General features: G+C 43.8%; 1 protein-coding gene across 1 annotated transcript in view; it reads right to left on the reverse strand.

The window, feature by feature from the left end:
- Positions 1-7,287: 7,287 nt before the first annotated feature.
- Positions 7,288-19,621, reverse strand: part of LOC143956388 (uncharacterized) — a 45,943-nt gene continuing 33,609 nt past the window's right edge. The window contains exons 8-9 of the mRNA XM_077466606.1: positions 15,906-15,922; positions 7,288-14,926 (exon numbers count right to left, since the gene is read on the reverse strand). Coding sequence (XP_077322732.1) covers positions 13,462-14,926; positions 15,906-15,922 — 1,482 coding nt within the window. The 3' untranslated portion in view covers positions 7,288-13,461. The remainder of the gene's footprint in view (positions 14,927-15,905; positions 15,923-19,621) is intronic.

The raw sequence follows: 19,621 nt of genomic DNA on the forward strand, positions 1-19,621 counted from the left end.
CCAGCAAGGAGAGGCAGACAAGCGCGAGCCGATAAAAGAGGGCAAGCAGGCTCTGTGTCTAGAGACAACAGTGCTGGTCATGGACGCGGTGCATCGTCATCATCAGCACGTGGCCATGGGACACGCTTGTCCTTCTTTTCGGCAGCTGGACATGTTGAGCCGCAACATGCCAACGACTTGGTAGAGTGGATGACCAAGCCCTCTTCATCCTCCTCATCCTCTCTCACCCAGTCTCCGGGTACCAGCAAAGCAGCTGCCAATGCATCATCTTCTCTCCTCTCAATGTCATCATCAGTGACTCCTTCCCTAGACCCACCATGTCCTCCTGAGGAGTCTCCTGAACTCTTTGAGCACAGTGTTGGGTACATGCTCCAGGAGGATGCCCAGTGTTTTGTAGCCTCTGTATGATGATACTCAGCTAGAGGAAGGCAGTAGCGTGAATGCAGAAAGAGGGGATGCTCAAGAAGGACAGCAATCTGGCAGTCATGTTCCACAAGCTGCAGCATACTGCCAGGTTTGCTCCAGCGATTAAGAGGGAGGGGATGATGAGGGCACTGACTCCACGTGGGTGCCTGGTAGGAGAGAGGAGGAGGAGGAGGCACATGTCCAACGAGGCAGGATGCTCTCCGGGGGCCAGCTTAGGGGCAGCACACCGACTGAATCACACCGCAGAGCTCCGCCTGTGCAGGGCGCTGCCTCTACGCGTTATTCTAAAAGTTCTTTGGTGTGGGCCTTTTTTGAGACGAGTGCATCAGATCGCACCGCTGCTATTTGCAACATATGTCTCAAGCGTATCTCGCGTGGCCAAAACATCAGCCGCTTGGGCACCACATGCTTGACCAGACATATGTTGACCTGCCATGCAGCTCGTTGGCAAGCGTACCTCAAAGACCCACACCAAAGAACAAAGCAGACCTCTCCTTGCTCCTCATCAGCTGGGATCTCCAACCCCACTAGACTTTCAGTCCTCTCTGAAACCTGCTCTGAGAGGAATGAAGGTGTAGAATTAGGTGTGTCACAGCCAAGTGCTTCCGGGCACTCTGCTAGCAGTACACCCACGTCCAATTATAGCAGGCAAATGTCCCTGCCCCAGCTGCTGGACCGGGGAAAGAAGTTCACTCCCAGCCATCCACATGCCCAGTGGTTGAATGCTAGCTTGGCTAAATTGCTAGCACTTCAACTGCTGCCTTTTCAGTTGGTAGACTCGGCCCCCTTACGTGAGTTTGTACAATGTGCGGTTCCTCAGTGGCAGGTCCCCAAACGCCACTTTTTCTCAGGGAAGGCGATTCCGGCTCTCTACCGGCATGTGGAAGGCAATGTCCTTGCCTCGCTGGACAGGGCGGTCAGCGGTAAGGTGCAGATTACCGCTGACTCATGGTCCAGCAGGCATGGACAGGGACGTTACCTGTCTTTCACGGCCCATTGGGTCACTCTTCTGGCAGCTGGGAAGGATGCAGGACAAGGTGCAGTAGTGTTGGAGGTTGTTCCGCCACCATGCCTCCAAAATGCTACTATTGGTTGTGACACACTTCTCTCCTCCACCCCCTCCTCTTCTTCTTCCTCCATGGCCTCTTCCAGTGCTCTGTCCTCAGAACCAGCGGTGCTCCGTAGGCGTTCCAGGGGCTACGCAAATACGCAGGCAAAACAATGCCATGCCGTGCTTGCGCTGGTTTGTTTGGGGGACAGGAGCCACACTGGGGCGGATGTTTTGTCAGCTCTGCAGGGGCAGGCCGAGAGGTGGTTGACGCCACGCCAGCTTAAGCCAGGAATGGTGGTTTGAAACAATGGCACCAACCTCCTCTCCGCCCTCTGACAAGGACAACTGACCCATGTGCCCTGTGTAGCTCACGTCCTTAACCTGGTGGTGCAGTGGTTCTTGGGCAGGCTTACAGGATGTCCTGAAGCAGGCCAGGAAAGTCTGTGTGCATTTCTGCCGATCATTTAATGCCTGTGCTCGGCTGGCTGAGCTCCAAAAGGAGTTGAACCTGCCCAAGAACCGCCTTTTATGTGACATGCCCACCAGGTGGAACTCAACGTTGGCCATGCTGCAGCGGCTGCACACGCAGCAGAGGGCCATCAATGAGTACCTGTGCGACTACGGCACCAGGACAGGGTCAGGGGAGCTTGGTTTTTTCTCACCACGCCAGTGGGGCATGATCAGGGATGCATGCACTGTCCTGTCACCATTTGAGGAGGCCACAAGGATGGTGAGCAGTGACAGTGCATGCATCAGTGACACTGTACCTCTTGTCCACCTCTTGGAGCATACGCTGCGTGGAATAATGGACAGGGCACTTGAGGCAGAACAGAGGCAGGAAGAGGAGGACTTCCTTGCCTTTATCCAGACAGTGTTCCTGCTGTGCCACCCATAACACAGGAAGAGGATGAGGAGGAGGAGGAGGATGATTGTGTCAGCATGGAGGTGGAGGCAGCATCAGTCTTGTAGGGATGATTTACAGTCCCAAGAAAACCGTGGACTTGTACGTGGCTGGGAGGAGGTAGCTGCGGATGATGTTGTCCTTAGTGACCCAGAGGACTCCGGACCGAATGCCTCAGCTAACCTACGCTGCATGGCCTCCCTGATCCTGCAAAGCCTGCGGAAGGATCCTTGTATTGTTCGGATCAAGGAGAGGGACCATTACTGGCTGGCCACTCTCCTTGATCCACGGTACAAGGGTAAGGTTGCCGACCTTATCTTGCCGTTGCAGAGGGAGCAGAGGATGAGACATCTCCGGGAGGCCTTGCAGAAAGGTCTCTGCAACGCGTTCCCAGAGACTGGGAGGTTACAAACTCCTGGTCCTGGACAACGTGTTGCTGAGGCATCGGTCAGAAGGAGCGGTGGAGAAGGTGGCCATCTGACCGATGCTTTTAGACAATTTTTTAGTCCGCAGCCCCAAGGTATGATCGGTTCCAGCAACCATTGCCAGCGTCTGATTTACATGGTGCAGGAATACCTAGGGGCAAGGTCAGACTTGGACACCTTTCCCACCGAAAATCCTCTGGCTTACTGGGTCTTGAGGATGGATCACTGGCCAGAGCTTGCACAGTATGCAATTGAGCTACTGGCCTGTCCTGCATCCAGCGTTCTTTTGGAACGCACCTTCAGTGCTGCTGGTGGCTTTGTTACCGATCACAGGGTGCGCCTGTCCACCGACTCAGTTGATCGACTGACCTTCATCAAGATGAATCAGTCTTGGATCACCCACAGCTACCAAGCACCTGAAGCTGATGTAACCGAATAATTTTTTTGGAAATATCACATCCCTTCAAGACTGCCTATGCTGATGCTGAGTGACTGTCCTGTTATGCCGATTGTCTATCCTCTTCCTCCTCCGCTGATATGTTGGAAGAACATTTCTGGTTCTGGGTGATGCCATCAGCCCAATTTTTCTGCCCCTGTTTAACAGGGGCGTTTAATTACAATTTTTGATGCAATGCTTTGCAGCAGGGCTAATTCCTGCACTAAAACTAGAGTATATGGGAGAGGTTGCAGTGTCGTGGCACCAGCACCAGTGCCTAAGGCACAATTTTTCTGCCCCTGTTTAACAGGGACATGTAATTACAATTCTTGATATAATATTTCACAGGAGGGCCCGTTCCTGTGCCCACCCAGAGTAACTGTGAGGACTTATAGTGTTGTGGCACCAGCACCACAACCACCAAAGGTCAATTTTTCTACCACTGTTCAACAATGGCATTTAATTACAATTCTTGATATAATCGTTCACAGCAGGGCGCTCCTGCGTCCACCAAGAGTCACTTTGAGGGCTTACAATGTTGTGGCAAAACCAACACCTTGTTCCGCCATTTCTGCAGAGCATATAGGGCAGGCCCCTACTTTCAAACATCCAACTTACAAACATCTCCTACTTGCAAATGGAAGGAGACAACAGCAAGTGAGATGAAAAAAGATGGACGACAAAACAAATTATACAGGGGTGATAACCCTTCCCTATGTTTTCCAAAAAGCTTAAAAAATAGGTTTTTTGACTGGAGCTACACTTTAAAAATGTACCAGTTGAAAATTACAAACAGATTCAACTTAACACAACAAACCTACACAGTCCCTGTCTTGTTTGCACCGCCTGTATACTGCTGTTCTGAGTATATAGGGCCTGGGGGCCACACGTATTTCCTTTTTTTAATATGGGTACGGGGTTCCCCTTAATATGCGTACAAGACCCAAAAGGGGCTGGTAATGGGCAGGGAGGGCTACCCATGCCATTTTTCTCAATGATTTTCAACCATATTGCAGGAACCAGATATAACATTAAAACCGCAAACAGTTTTAAATGATGTTATTTCTGTTAAATGTCATTTTGTGCAGGGACTGTTCTAAACACAGGAAACACATGGCACTTCACAGGCATACTACAGACACCCCCCAGGCACGATATTTAAAGGAATATTTCACTTTAATCGTCATTAAAATCAGTGCTCCCGCCAAAACGGCCATTTTTAAAAACATTTTAGGCATTGACCCATGTCCCCTGGGGCAGGAGCCAGGTCCCCAAACCCTTTTTAGGAAAGCATCTTGCATATTAGCCGTTAAAATTAGCACTTTTAATTTCGAACGTTCGAGTCCCATAGGCTTCAATGGGGTTCTAAAGTTCGTACGAATTTGGGGTCCGTTCAAAAGTTCTGGTGCGAACCGAACCGGGGGGTGTTCGGCTCATCCCTAGTCTAGCAAGCCCGATAATGTCTTCAAATGCACATGTTGTTGCTCAACAGTCAAAAGCCTTTTTTCCTTGCAAATAATTTAGTGTGTAAGCTTTGTTTAACCACCTCCAGTCCAGGTCTTTTCTGGCACTTTGTGTTCAAATAACAATCAGCTGTTTTGTTTTTTGCTAGAAAATGACTTAGATCGCCCAAGTATTATATATATTTTTTTAAAGCAGAGGCCCTAGAAAATAAATTGTTAAGTTTTGCATTTTTTTTATATCACACATTATTTGCGCAAAGGTTTTTCAAATGCAACTTTTGGAGGAAAATTAACTTTTTTGAATTTTAATGCAAAAAAATACAATACATAACCCAATTCTTTTGTAAGGTATTAAAGATGATATTACGCCAAGTAAATAGATACCAAACATGTCACGCTTTAAAATTGTGCAATGGCAACAAACGGCGTAAATGTTACTATCCATAAACAATGCTTTAAATGCCTTTACAGGTTACCGCTTTAGATTTACAGAGGAGGTCTGGTACTAGAATTACTGCCCATGATCTGATGTTTGTGGTTATACATCATCACATGTTACATAGTTAATCAGGTTGAAAAAAAAAAGACACAAGTTCATCTGGTTCAACCTATGAAAGGAAAGAAAAAAAAAAAATCACAGTTTGCATGGCTTCTGCAGATAGTTCCAGTAAGAAAGAGGTGGCAGATAATATCATGTCAAATTGCACTTGGGTGCCAAGGGAGACAACTCTGAGGGAATGGGTCTAACTTGAGTGCTGAAGAGGAGAACTCGGAGGTAATGTGTCCAACTTGGGTGCTGAGGAGGACAACTCTGAGGGAATGGGTCCAACCTGGGGGCTGAGGAGAACAAATGTGAGGGAATGGGCTCAAATGGGTGCTGAGGAGGACAACTCTGAGGGAATGGATCCAACGTGGGTGCTCAGGAGGACAATTCTGAGGGAATGGGTCTAACTTGGGTGCTGAGGAGGATAACTCGGAGGGAATGGGTCCACAGTTGTAGTATTTGTTTACTAGCTCTACTGCTGACAGTACACTTGTTATCTTTTATACAGTATCTGTCTGAAGTACGGGTTCTGGCAAGAGCAGGAGCTGCTTGGGCACTACATACTGTACATGTGAAATCACATGAAGGTCTACCTCAAAGCTCAATGGGGGCACCATATGGCAGAGAGATCTTGCAACACCAGTACTGCCCCTCCTGCTCTTTCTCCTGTTCCTGCATGTTCCTCTCTATACCACATTCCTCTGGAACAGTGGCAAGTACTTCCTACATCCAGTGTTAGGGAGGCAAGGTTAGAGCAGATGTGTCTCCGGGTCTTTCCTTTCTTTACCTCCTGGTCTGATCTCTCTCATGTCAGAGAGGGCCTTCAGTGCAGCTCGTTGTAACTGGCATCTTGCTGTCCCCAGAGAGTGTTTTGTTTAAATGAACTAGGTTTAGACCACAGAGAACTGTCACACATCCACAACTGATGTCACTGATTGGTTGGCACATGACCCCTATACAGAGCCCCGGATAGCAGTTAAAGCCCAGTCTTCCCCACTCTATGCAAATCTAGTTCAGGTTTTGGCCTAACATACACGTTAAGGAGTCTACCCCAACTCAAACATGTTTACAGACTTACCATTATTATTAAAATAATGACACTGACACCTGCTGGAAATAAAGGCCGAACAGGCCATTTACAAACAAAAAACAAATCAACTGAAAACCGTCATTTACAAAAACATTCCAGCTCCAATCCCAATACCTTGGTTGCCAGTGCCGGACGACCCCATCTTCAACTTTTTGGTCTGTAATACCTTTAGGTTAGCATCTGTCCCCAGCCATCAGAAATTGCCTCGGGGACCACTAACTGACCACAGACCCCCACCAACTTATTACCCGGTAGTCTATACTTCAACCAGACCAACTGGGAGGACTCCATACCTGCCACTCGCCCCCCCCCCCCCTTTTTTTATTTTTTATTTTATATATATTTGGCAACCCTAGCTCTCTTGCTTCTGGATAGGCCCTCAGACAGCCAGACGCCTCCAGTATAGGCCCAAACTTCGGCCTAGCAGCCCAGGCAGCACAACACACATCCACCCAGACAGCCGTCCAGGTGGCACAGAACATAGATCACCTGACTCTACCCAAATATATAGGTTCTCCCAGCAGGCCAAGGGATTCTAGAAAACCCCTGCCCATTGGCTCAGATACCCCATATACTTCTAATCTGTCCTTGCTTTGCCCTTGTCTTATCTAATGCCATCTAGTGATAGAAGAGAGAAGTGCGAGAATTTCAGTTAGGGTGAAATCAATTGATCCCTAACAATTGGCTAAGGCAACTATACCCGGCAGGTACATTTAGGAGCAACTCTACCTAAACATCAGGGTGCTACATAGAAATTTTCACTTCCATTCACTTTCCACCAGCCATTTGGTGGTTTGACAGTTTGGTTGAGAGCACAATCAATGGGACATCCTATAATTTCTCCCATTTAAAAAGACAATAAAATTATTATCCTTGTACAAAGTATTGCAAAGTCATTTATTAAATATTATTTATTAACTTTATTAAGAATATATATATATATATACACCCACACACACACAATATTGCCAAAAGTATTGGACAGCCTTTCCAGAAGAGTTGAAGCTGTTATAGCTGCAAAGGGTGGGCCAACTCACTATTGAACCCTACGGACTAAGACTGGCACGCCATTAGCCCTTGTACACACGGTCGGAGATTCCGACAACCAAATCCGTCGGATTTTGTCCGAAACTGTTGTACACACGGTCAGACGAAGTTGTCGGAAAATCCGACGTGATGACGTTATTTCGTTACGATGGGACTATGTTCAGGCTAGTAGCCAATAGCTTTGATGTAGGAATTTGATCTGAGCATGCGTGGCACTTTGTCCGATCGGAATTCTCTACACATGATCGGAGTATGTCCTATCGGAGCATTTTGTCGGAAAATATTTCCGGCAAGTTGGAAAAGTTGGTCCGACGGATATTCCGATGGAAACAGTCCGATGCAGACCACACACAGTCGGAATATCCAACAAAACGCTCCGATTGGACACATTCCGATGGAATCTCCGACCGTGTGTACAAGGGCTTAGAGTTCATGTGCGTGTAAAGGCAGGTGTCTCAATACTTTTGGTAATATAGTGTGGCTTTTTATTGTAATACAAACACAATAAAAAAATATATAAATAAAATCAATAAAAGCAGTTGGAATATTAAAAATGCTTATTTTTTTCAATGTTGTGCTTTTTTTTGTAATGCAACACAAATAGCAAAAAGAAAAAAACAAATAGCAAAATGAATAACTAAATAAAAGTTTGAATATTAAAAAGGCTTATTTTTTCAATGTACAAAAAGGGGGGGGGGGGAATGTATATCTCCATATACTGGGACTTTAAATTAAAAGTAATGTTGTGCTTTTTTTTGTAATGCAACACAAAAAAATAAAAAAAATAAAAGTTTGAACAATATTAGAAAAAACATCAGAAAAATAATAGTTCAGCAGAAAAGGAGAAGAATGAGTTAATTGTGGCAGGGATAAACTAAGGATTAATTAGGGGGTTAAATAGGCACACATTTTATTAATAAATATACATTTTTTTTTTTTCAAACCAAGGATTTATATGAGTATCCTGCGCTAGACAAGCTCAAAGCAATTCAATAGAAAATGTAATTGTGACAGCAGCACTCACTGATATTGCAAACAAATATTTAAACAAATCTATGGAGAAAAAGTGTCTCACACACATTCAGCAATAAAAAAATAATAATTACAGCAAACAAATAAAGTTCAAAAGAGTTAAATATAAAATAAAGTCCACATGCAAAAAATCTTGATGGATCCAAAGTGCACCAACCACCATGTGATAAAGGGAGGCCGCTGGGTGGAGAATAGCAGTGACGTCATCACGCTGGCGGTGCGGTCTTTTAATGCTTATATTGCTCCCTGTTTGTGAATACCCTTCCATTTGGTTTTAATAAATTGTTATACAGTACATCACTATGGGATGCCTTTATCTTTCTTTTCGTATGTACCTATGGTGATAAAATCTGATTTAAAGTATAACTTTTTTATAAACTTTTTTTGTTAGTTTTGGATAGAGTGGAGAGGGATTAGAACGCCGGTCAGTTTTTATTGCGGTCTGTGCCCCCATCAAGGAGATTCACCCTCTCAGTTTGTCCTGTTTACCATTATCATTGAAAGTGAAAGTAAAAGAAATCCCCATATTTTGGGTTGTCCCCCAGAAAAGTGATAGAGGAGAAATCTTCCAATTGGGACACTAGTTCTGGAATTCCCTTCATTTGCAGGGATTTCCTCTCACTTCCTGTTTGGCTATGGGACAGGAAGTGAAGGCAAATCTCCATAATAGGACACAGATGGTGAAAAAAAATCTGACAGGGGTTATAGCCCTCGCTTGCTTTATCCAAAATGAAAAAAAAATTAAATTGTTTGCCTATAGTTTTATTTTAACAAACTAATTTGAGGTCATCCTGTGGCTTTATATCAGTGTGAGGAGGATCTAAAAGGTCAAGTGGCTTGGAGGCATCCATCCATCCATCCATGTTGGATTTTGGTTCATCTAAATGCAGTTTTAGACCTCGTATAATGTGAAGTCTAGAGCAGTGGTTCTCAACCCGGTCCTCAAGTACACCCAACAGACCATGTTTGGGGAATTTCTCTTAGATAAATTTGTTGTCCAAAATACCAAGCCATTGACTCTGATTTAAAGCACCTGTGCAAGATAAAGGAAAACATGGCCTGTTGGGGGTACTTGAGGCCGGGTTGAGAACCATTGCTCTAGACCTCTATATTTGTATATATATATCTCTATCATATTTCAACAATGTTTAAAAACTCTGTGTCAGGCTGTCCATTTTTTACACAAGGAGTCCAGGCTGCCATTTTGACAGCCGGGAATTGCTGGCAGGTGCAAGGGATAAGCAGCAGCAGAGCAGGACCTACTACACACGCCAGGTGTTCTTCTATGGACGTTTTTTGGGCATGGGACGCCCAGTGTACATGACTGGTTATACAAAATTCTTTAGTCCATTATACACGGGTCGATGTTTGTAAGAATATTCTTTCGAAAATATTATCTAATGGCTCGTACACACTATAAGAAAATCGGGCGAACAATTTTCATCTGAGGAACGATCCTACGATTTTCTGATAGCATCTCTGACAACTTTCGACAGCCGATTTCGACCTTCCGAATGAAAATTTTGAGAATTTTCATACATTATTTCTATCCTCGGATCCAACATTCTGTGAAAAAACATTGAGAGAAACCAGCCATTTGGTTGCCCAATTTTGTCATAGTGTGTAGGGAGCTTAAGAATTTTCATTCAAATTTAACAGCATTAGTGGGCCACGGCAAAGGCCGATTTTAATGCAGCCATCGAATTTGAGTGATCGGACACATTGGAAATTTTTGGAAAATCAAAAAATTTTCTAATCAATGATGAGAGCAATATAAATCGAAAAAGAAATGTGCATAGGTGCAAGAAAAGAAAATTCCAGAAAAGAAAAGAAGATTCCCGACCACAGAAATTATTTTCTGAAGCAACACGTGAAATTGAAGGCTTGGTTGACCAAATTTCAAAATCAATGGTGGCACCATCCGATCACAAAACACACAAAATTTCTGATTTTCATTTGTTTGGAATTCTCATGTATTCACCTGATGCTTCAGAATTTCTAAAGAAAATTCTTTCGGAATTTGACCTAATGGGTCGAATTCTGAACGCGTTTTCGTTCGATAATCATAACTAAGAATTTTTGTTCAAATTTTTTCGCACAATTAGTGGACTGCAGCAATGGCTGATTTTTGTGCGCCCGTCGATTTTGCGTGATCGAGCATATTGGATATGTTTTGAAAAACTAACGATTTTCTAATCATAATGGGAGAATCGTGAGAAATATATTTTCGAAAAAAGCACAATAAAAGAAAAGAAGATTCCCAGCCACAAAAAAATATTTTATGAAGCAACAGGTGAAATTGAAGGTTTGGTCGAATTAAATCAAATTAATTAATAAAATTAAGTAAAATCAATGGTAGCATCATCTGATAACAAAACGCACAAAATTTCAGATTTTTCTGAAGAAAATGTGTTCAGAATTTTACCCATTTATGGCCAGCATAAGAATTTCCATTCGAATTTCGCACCATTAGTGGGCTACATGAATAATTTTCGTGTGGCCATTGAATTTGAGTGATCAGGCATGTTGGAAATTTTTGGAAAAACAAACAATTTTCTAATCAATGATGGGAGATTGTGAGAAATAAAAATCAAGAAAGAAATGCGCATGAGCACAAGAAAAGACCATTCCCGGGAAAAAAAAGAAGATTCCCGGACATGAAAATTCTTTTCTGTAGCAACATGAGGTGAAATTGAAGGCTTGGTTGGTCGAATTTTGAAACCAATGGTGGCAAAACAAACAAACTTTCTGATTTTCAAAAGAAAATTTGTTTGGAATTCTCAATTCTCATTAGATTTTCGAAAGAAAATTCTTTCGGAATTTGACCCATATATGGCCGGCCTAACGGGCCGAATTCCAAACGCATTTGCTTTAGAAAATAGCAACTAAGAATTTTTGTTAAAATTCCGCAACATTAGTTGGCCGCATCAATGGCCGATTTTCCTGTGGCCATCAAATTTGAGTGATCGGGCATGTTGGAAATAAATTTCTAATGCGCCTGGAGCTGTGACCTGGAAAGAAAAGAAGAAGAAGTCTTCTCTGTAGCATCATGTGGTGAAATTGAAGGCTTGGTTGGTCGAATTTTTAAATCAATGGTGGCACCATAGAATTATAGATAACTGATACAAGTAATCTCAATCTTGTGGTAAAGGTCCAGCAGCCTGCATAAGAGCCAATGGTTCAAGAAAGGTTGACCACACTCAGGTGTGTACACTCAGGTATGAAGCAGTGATGATTACTTTATTGAAGATAAAAAACCATCAAGATACATCATAAGACATCATGAGACCTCTATACAGGCATGGCAACGCATTTCACGAATCAAGGTTCGCTTAGTCAAAATCTATAACCATCGGATTACAGAACGCACAAAAATTTCAGATTTTCAAAAGAAAATTTGTTCGAAATTCCTATGTATGGCCTGCATTAATTCTATTTTCAAAAGAAAATTCTTTTGGAATTTGACCCATGTATGGCCAGCTTATTGGGTCGTTCACATTTCGCACCATTAGTGGCTGATTTTCGCATGGCCCGTTGAATTTGAGTGATCAGGCTTGTTGGAAATTTTTGGAAAAACTAACTAATTTCTAATATCAATGATGGAAGAATCACATGAGAAATATAATTGAAAAAGAAATGTGGATAAGTGCAAGAAAAAAAAAAAAATCGGGCAAAGAAAAGACGATTCCCAACCCCAAAAATTATTTTCTGAAGCAACATGAGGTGAATTTGAAGGCTTGGTTGGTCGAATTTTAAAATCCATGGTGGCACCATCTAATTAACAAAACGCACAAAATTTCTGACTCGAAAGAAAATGTGTTCAGAATTCGACCCATGTATGGCCAGACTAAGAATTTTTGTTCGAATTTTGCACCATTACTGGGCTACATGAATAATTTTTCGAACAGCCTTCAAATTTGAGTGATCGGGCAAGTTGGAAATTTTTTGGTAAAAACAATTTTCTAATCAACGATGGGAGAATTGTTTGAGAATTATAAAAAAAAAAAAAAAAAAGAATCGAAAAAGAAATGTGCATGAGCACAAGAAAATAAAAATTCCTGGAAAGAAAAGAAAATTCCTGGCCACAAAAATTATTTTCTGTAGCAACACAAGGTTAAATTTAAGGCTTGGTTGGTGGAATTTTAAAATCAATGGTGGCAAAAACAAACAAACTTTCTGATTTTCAAAAGAAAATTTGTTTGGAATTCTCATTAGTTAAATTTTCGAAAAGAAAATTCTTTCGGAATTTGACCCATGTATGACCGGTCTAACGGGTCGAATTCCACAACTAAGAACTTTTCTTCAAATTTCTGTTCAAATTTCGCAACATTAGTTGGCCGCATCAATGGCCGATTTTCGTGTGGCCTTCAAATTTGAGTGATCGGGCATGTTGGAAATTTTGGGAAAACCTAACGAATTTCTAATCAATGACGGGAGAATCTTCTGAGAAATATAAATCGAAAAAAGAAATGCGCATGGAGCTGTGACCTGGAAAGAAAAGAAGATTTCCGGCCAAGAAAAGTCTTCTCTGTAGCAACATGAGGCGAAATTGAAGGCTTGGTTGGTCGAATTTTGAAATGAAATGGTGGCACCATCAGATTACAAATTGCACGAAATTTCTCATTTTCAAAAGAAAATAAGTTTGGATATTCAACCCATTTATGGCCGGTCTAAATCTAGGTTCCTCTCTCTGGATGGTGCCGAAAAAACATCTCTAGCTCCGAGGTTGTAGAGGAACTCTTCACCGACATTGTCTATAGAACATAGAAGAGAATAATTATTATGGAAGACGGAGTCACTATGGCTGACTAGAGAAGCCTATGATCTCCTACACGCCCCCCAAGGTGTGCGGGAACAGAATTAGGAACTGTGGGAGGTGGAGATCCCAACTGGAGCATCCAAGAAATAGAAGAAACCAGGAGATGTCTAAGCAAACCAGACACCCGCCATGTCACCTTTACTGAGTTGTACCACCTTAAATTTCTTCATTGAACCCTACAAATCATTTTGAAAAAAAAAAAATCGTCCATACATTCGTCGGTGGATTTAGCGGGTGTGCGTTTTCTGATGTTGACTTAGATTTCCTTTAGAAACAAACGTTTTCCCGCACTCTGAACATGGATAAGGGCCCTTCTCTTCGTGAAATTTATGGTGTACAAGAAGGTTTCCTTTCTTAGCGAAACATTTCCCACACTCTAAACATGAATAAGGACGCTCACCCGTGTGAATCCTCTGGTGTTGAAGCAAATGTTCCTTCCGAGTGAAATGTTTCCCACACTCTGAACACGAATAAGCGCGCTCACCCGTATGAGTTTTCTGGTGTCTAACAAGGTTTGCTTTGCTGTTATAACATTTCCCGCACACCGGACATGAATAAGGTCGCTCACCTGTGTGAGTTAAATGGTGTAAAAGAAGGGTTGCTTTATCAACACAACCTTTCCCGCACTCTGAACATGAAAATGGATACTCTCCTGTGTGAAGTACCTGGTGTCTACGAAGAGTGCCTTTGTCAGCAAAAGCTTTCCCACACTCTGAACATGAATATGGTTGCTCACCTGTGTGAGTTTTCTGGTGATAACTTAAGTGTCCATTTTGAGCGAAACATTTCCCGCACTCTGGACATGAATACGGACGCTCTCCAGTGTGACTTCTCTGGTGTACAAGAAGGTGTCCTTTGTTAGCAAAAGATTTCCCACATTCTGAGCATGAATAAGAACTCTGACCTGTGTGAGTTTTCTGGTGATTAAGAAAGTGTACTTTCAGAGTGAAACATTTCCCGCACTCTAAACATGAATAAGGACGTTCTCCTGTGTGAATGCTCTTGTGTTTAATAAGTGTTACTTGATCAGAAAAATGTTTCCCACACTCGGAACATGAATATGAATGCTTGTCAGTGTGATTTTTCTGGTGTGTAATGAGGTATGCTTTGCTACTGAAACTTTTCCCACACTCTGAACAGGAAAATGGACGTTCACCTGTGTGAATTTTCTGGTGTAAATTAAGGTTTCCTTTGCTACTGAAACCTTTCCCACACTCGGAACATGAATATGAATGCTTGTCAGTGTGATTTTTCTGGTGTGTAATGAGGTATGCTTTGCTACTGAAACTTTTCCCACACTCTGAACAGGAAAATGGACGTTCACCTGTGTGACTTCTCTGGTGTGCGACAAAACTTACTTTAAAAGTGAAACACTTTCCACACTCTGAACATGAATATGGACGTTCACCTGTGTGAATTTTCTGGTGTAAATTAAGGTTTCCTTTGCTACTGAAACCTTTCCCACACTCTGAACATGAATACGAACGCTCGCCAGTGTGAATTTTCTGGTGTGTAAGGAAGTATGCCTTGCTCTGGAAACCTTTCCCACACTCTGAGCATAAATATGGACGCTCACCTGTGTGACTTCTCTGGTGTATAAGAAGCTGTGATTTGAAATTGAACTGTTTCCCGCACTCTGAACATGAAATAGGATTGTTACTCTTATGACTTTTCTGGTGTGTAAGAAATTTCCTTTCCTCGGGGAACACTTTCCCGCACTCTGAACATGAAAAGGCCACACTGGTGTGAGTTTTGAGGTGTAAAAGAAGTTCAGATTTTGTCTTAAAATATTTCCCGCACTCCAAACAAGATAATGAACTCTCTTCTGTTGATGGATCTGCACTGTGAGAATGGAGATGGATGTCTGAAATAACAGGATGTGATTGGTCAGAAGATTCCTCAGGATTAGAGGGATCCATTGATGTCTCCACATGATATGGTCTGTGGTGTAGAATTTGACTCATTTGGTTTACTTCACGAGAATATTCAGCAATCTCATAATTTTTCACATCATAATATGGAGAAAAAATAGGATTTCCCTCCGAGGTATTCCTGACATGGTGTCCATCTGTTAGAAAGTAAAACATGACGTTATATTGAGGAATGGAGATGGACCTTTCATATGGTGTACAGTATCTCCTCCTCATTTGTTGGGAACATGACATTATATTGAGGAATGGAGATGGACCTTTCATATGGTGTACAGTATCTCCTCCTCATTTGTTGGGAACATGACGTTATTTAGAGGAATGGAGATGGACCTTTCATATGGTGTACAGTATATCCTCCTCATTTGTTGGGAACATGACATCATAGTGAAGAATGGAGATGGCCTTAGTCTGGTACAGACCTTTTTTTTTTCGGTTTTCAGGTCGTCGGCCATCGTTCATCGTGATTGACGATGGATCTACACCGAGGGACATTGTTTTTTTAAAAAAACGACATGTGAAATACCACGTTTGTTTTTATTTACTTTTGACACTTTTTGGGTGAATGAGTAGGGATGTACACACTACTCATTTGCATGGGAGTCCCAGTGTTAAAGAAGGCTTCCAGATCCTGATTAGGGATGAGCCGAACACCCCCCGGTTCGGTTCGCACCAGAACTTGCGAACGACCCCCGCGTTCGGTACGAACGTTAGAACCCCATTGAAGTCTATGGGACTCGAACGTTCGAATTGGAAAGTGCTAATTTTAACGGCTAATATGCAAGATAGTGTCCTAAAAAGGGTTTGGCGATCTGCCTCCTGCCTCAGGGGACATGGGTCACTTCAAAAAAAAGTTTTAAAAACGGCCGTTTTGGCGGGAGCAGTGATTTTAATGACGATTAAAGTGAAAAAAAAAAGTGAAATATTCCTTTAAATATGGTGCCTGGGGGGTGTCTATAGTATGCCTGTGAAGTGCCACGTGTTTCCCGTGTTTAGAACAGTCCCTGCACAAAATGACATTAAACGGAAATAACACCATTTAAAACTGCTTGCGGTTTTAATGTTATATCTGGTTCCTGCAATATGGTTGAAAATCATTGAGAAAAATGGCATGGGTAGCCCTCCCTGCCCATTACCAGCCTATTTGGGTCTTGTACACATATTAAGGGGAACCCCGTACCCATATTAAAAAAAGGAAATGCGTGTGGCCCCCAGGCCCTATATACTCAGAACAGCAGTATACAGGCGGTGCAAACAAGACAGGGACTGTGTAGGTTTGTTGTGTTAAGTTGAATCTGTTTGTCATTTTCAACCGGTACATTTTTAAAGTGTAGCTCCAGTCAAAAAAAATATCTTTAAGCTTTTTGGAAAACATAGGGAAGGGTTATCACCCCTGTATAATTTTGTTTTGTCGTCCATCTTTTTTCATCTCACTTGCTGCTGTCTCCTTGCGTTTGCAAGTAGGAGATGTTTGTAAGTTGGATGTTTGAAAGTAGGGGCCTGCCCTATATTATAGCGGTATGTACTGGGTACAGAGCACGCAGACAGCACGCACTATCTCCTAACACTACTGACTGCAAGCTCTATTATTAACCACTTGTTAGCCCAATGTTTGCATAAAGTGAAAGATGAAGTTATGCTGAGTAAATAGATATCAAACATGTCACTCTTCAAAATTGCACATGCCCGTGGAATGGCGCCAAACGTCGCTACTTAAAAAATCCCCATAGGCGACGCTTTAAATATTTTTTTACTGGTTACATGTTTTGAGTTGCAGAGGAGGTCTAGGACTAGAATTATTGCTCTCGCTCTAACATTCTCGGCGATACCTCACATGTGTGGCACATGCGAGCACATGGGGACATGGGCGCTTTAATTTTTATTTTATTTTTTTATTGTTCATTTTACTTTATTTTAGTTTGACATTTTTTTTCCCAAAAATATATTTTTGATCACTTTTATTTCTATTACAAGAAATGTAAACATCCCTTGTAATAGGAATATGGGATGACAGGTCCTCTTTACAGTGAAATCTGGGGGGTCAATATGACCCCACATCTCACCTCTAGGCTGGGAAGCCTGAAATAAAAAATTAAAAAAAAAGATTCTGGCTTTGATCGTACTGGCGAGTTGGTAGAAGCACCAGAGGGCGGTGAGGGGTGGGGGTCGTCTATGGCTGGGTACTTCAGGGTATCACCGTGTATGGCTGGGTATCTCTGAGTATGGCTGGGTATTACAGAGTATTGGCGGGGTATTGGCGGGGTACTGCAGAGTAATAGCAGGGTACTGCAGAGTATTGGGGGTACTGCAGAGTAATGGCGGGTACTGCAGAGTATTGGGGGGTACTGCAGAGTAATTCGGGTTACTGCAGAGTAATGGGGGGTACTGCAGAGTAATGGCGGGGTACTGCAGAGTAATGGGGGGGTACTGCAGAGTAATGGGGGGTACTGCAGAGTAATGGGGGGTACTGCAGAGTAATGGGGGTTACTGCAGAGTAATGGGGGTTACTGCAGAGTAATGGCAGGGTACTGCAGAGTAATGGCAGGGTACTGCAGAGTAATGGCAGGGTACTGCACTCCAGAGTAATGGCAGGGTACTGCACTGCAGAGTAATGGCGGGGTACTGCACTGCAGAGTAATGGCGGGGTACTGCACTGCAGAGTAATGGCGGGGTACTGCAGAGTAATGGCGGGGTACTGCAGAGTAATGGCAGGGTACTGCACTGCAGAGTAATGGCGGGGTACTGCACTGCAGAGTAATGGCGGGGTACTGCAGAGTAATGGCGGGGTACTGCAGAGTAATGGCAGGGTACTGCACTGCAGAGTAATGGCGGGGTACTGCACTGCAGAGTAATGGCGGGGTACTGCACTGCAGAGTAATGGCGGGGTACTGCACTGCAGAGTAATGGCGAGGTACTGCAGAGTAATGGCGGGGTAATGCAGAGTATGCACTGGTATTGCAGAGTATTGGCAGGGAATTGAGGGGTTAAATTCGGTGAGCAGCGATGTGGGCACTGCAGATGCAGCCCACATCGCTGCTGACACCGATCTCTTTCCCCTCCGCTGTACCGATCGGTACAGAAAGGGGAGGGAGGAACAGGCGTCATAACATGACGCCGGTTTGTTTCCAAGTGATCACTCCGTCATTTGACGGAGCAATCACGTGGTAAACGGCCGCTATGAGCGGCCGTTTACCGTGATGCGCCGGGTCCTATGGACCCGGCGGTCACGGATGCTCTCGAGTGCGCACACCTCGGGGCACGCGAGAGCAGAATTCTGGGAGGCCGTTAATTAACGGCCTCTCTGAGTTAAACAACCGCCCTGAAGCCGTTAATCGGCAATGGGCAGTTGTTAAGTGGTTAAAGCTAGATCACTAGCTATATAGGTGAGGTGAATATAGTGGTGTATACTGCAGTCAGGGCACAGACAACAACCACTACACAGCAGCAAGATAGGAAATCAGCCAAAAACGATTGGTGTGTACTGTGTTGAAGGTACACAGAACACCCACTGCTTCAGATGCAAAGTAACACACTACAGGAGGCCGCCTTAAAGGCGGCCTTATATAGTGTGGGGCGTGCACTACACAGTCTGAGCTATGATTGGCCACAGGCAGGATGCCTGTGGCCAATCATGGCTCTCCTCGCTGCCGGCGCTGCGATTGGCCAAGCATGCGGGGTCACAGTGCATGCTTGGCCAATCATCGGACAGCAATGCACTGCGCCAACGCAGTGCATTGTGGTCCGCGCGCGCGTCACTCGAATTTTGACGCGAACGGCCAAAACGTTCGGAATTCGCCGAACGCACGAACAGCCAATGTTCGAGTCGAACGTACGTTCGACTCGAACACGAAGCTCATCCCTAATCCTGATAAGTCACCCACCCACACCTCCACAACCACAGGGCCAGGGTTGTTGGGAAGAGGCCCTTGCCCTCATCAACATTGGGACAAGGTGCTTTGGGGGGGGCAGGAACCCCAAAAAATCCCCCCATGTTGAGTGCATGTGGTCTAGTAAGGTTAAAGTGTGGGGGGGGCACCCAATTCCTGCCAGGTTGCATGCTCGGATTAGGGTCTGGTATGAATTATGGGGGGCCGACACCATTTTATTTTATTTTTTTAGGTGTGGCGTTCCCCTAAATATCCATACCAGACCTGGAAGAGCCCAATATGAATTGTGGGGGGGGGGGGGGGGGTTTACCACGCTGTTTTTTTCCCAACCTTTTTTTACCGGCAATCGCTGTGTTTACATTCAACTGTCAGCTGATGTGTCATCCGTTGTTCAGGACACGGGCGCCGGCTTCTCAGCCCGCTCCTTAACCTGCCTGGCGGTATGATTATTTCTGATTTTAGGTGCTGAAAGCGGTACAATTATTTTGCATGGAAATTTGGCGTTTTATATTGTAGGCCTGCAATTCTTAGGAATAACTCTCTTAAATCTGTTCAAACAAGAGTCTAGTAGA

The sequence above is a fragment of the Lithobates pipiens genome, unplaced genomic scaffold, assembly GCF_037356315.1.
Source record: "Lithobates pipiens isolate NorthernLeopardFrog02 unplaced genomic scaffold, aLitPip1_a1.2 Scaffold_35, whole genome shotgun sequence".
Lineage (NCBI taxonomy): Eukaryota > Metazoa > Chordata > Amphibia > Anura > Ranidae > Lithobates > Lithobates pipiens.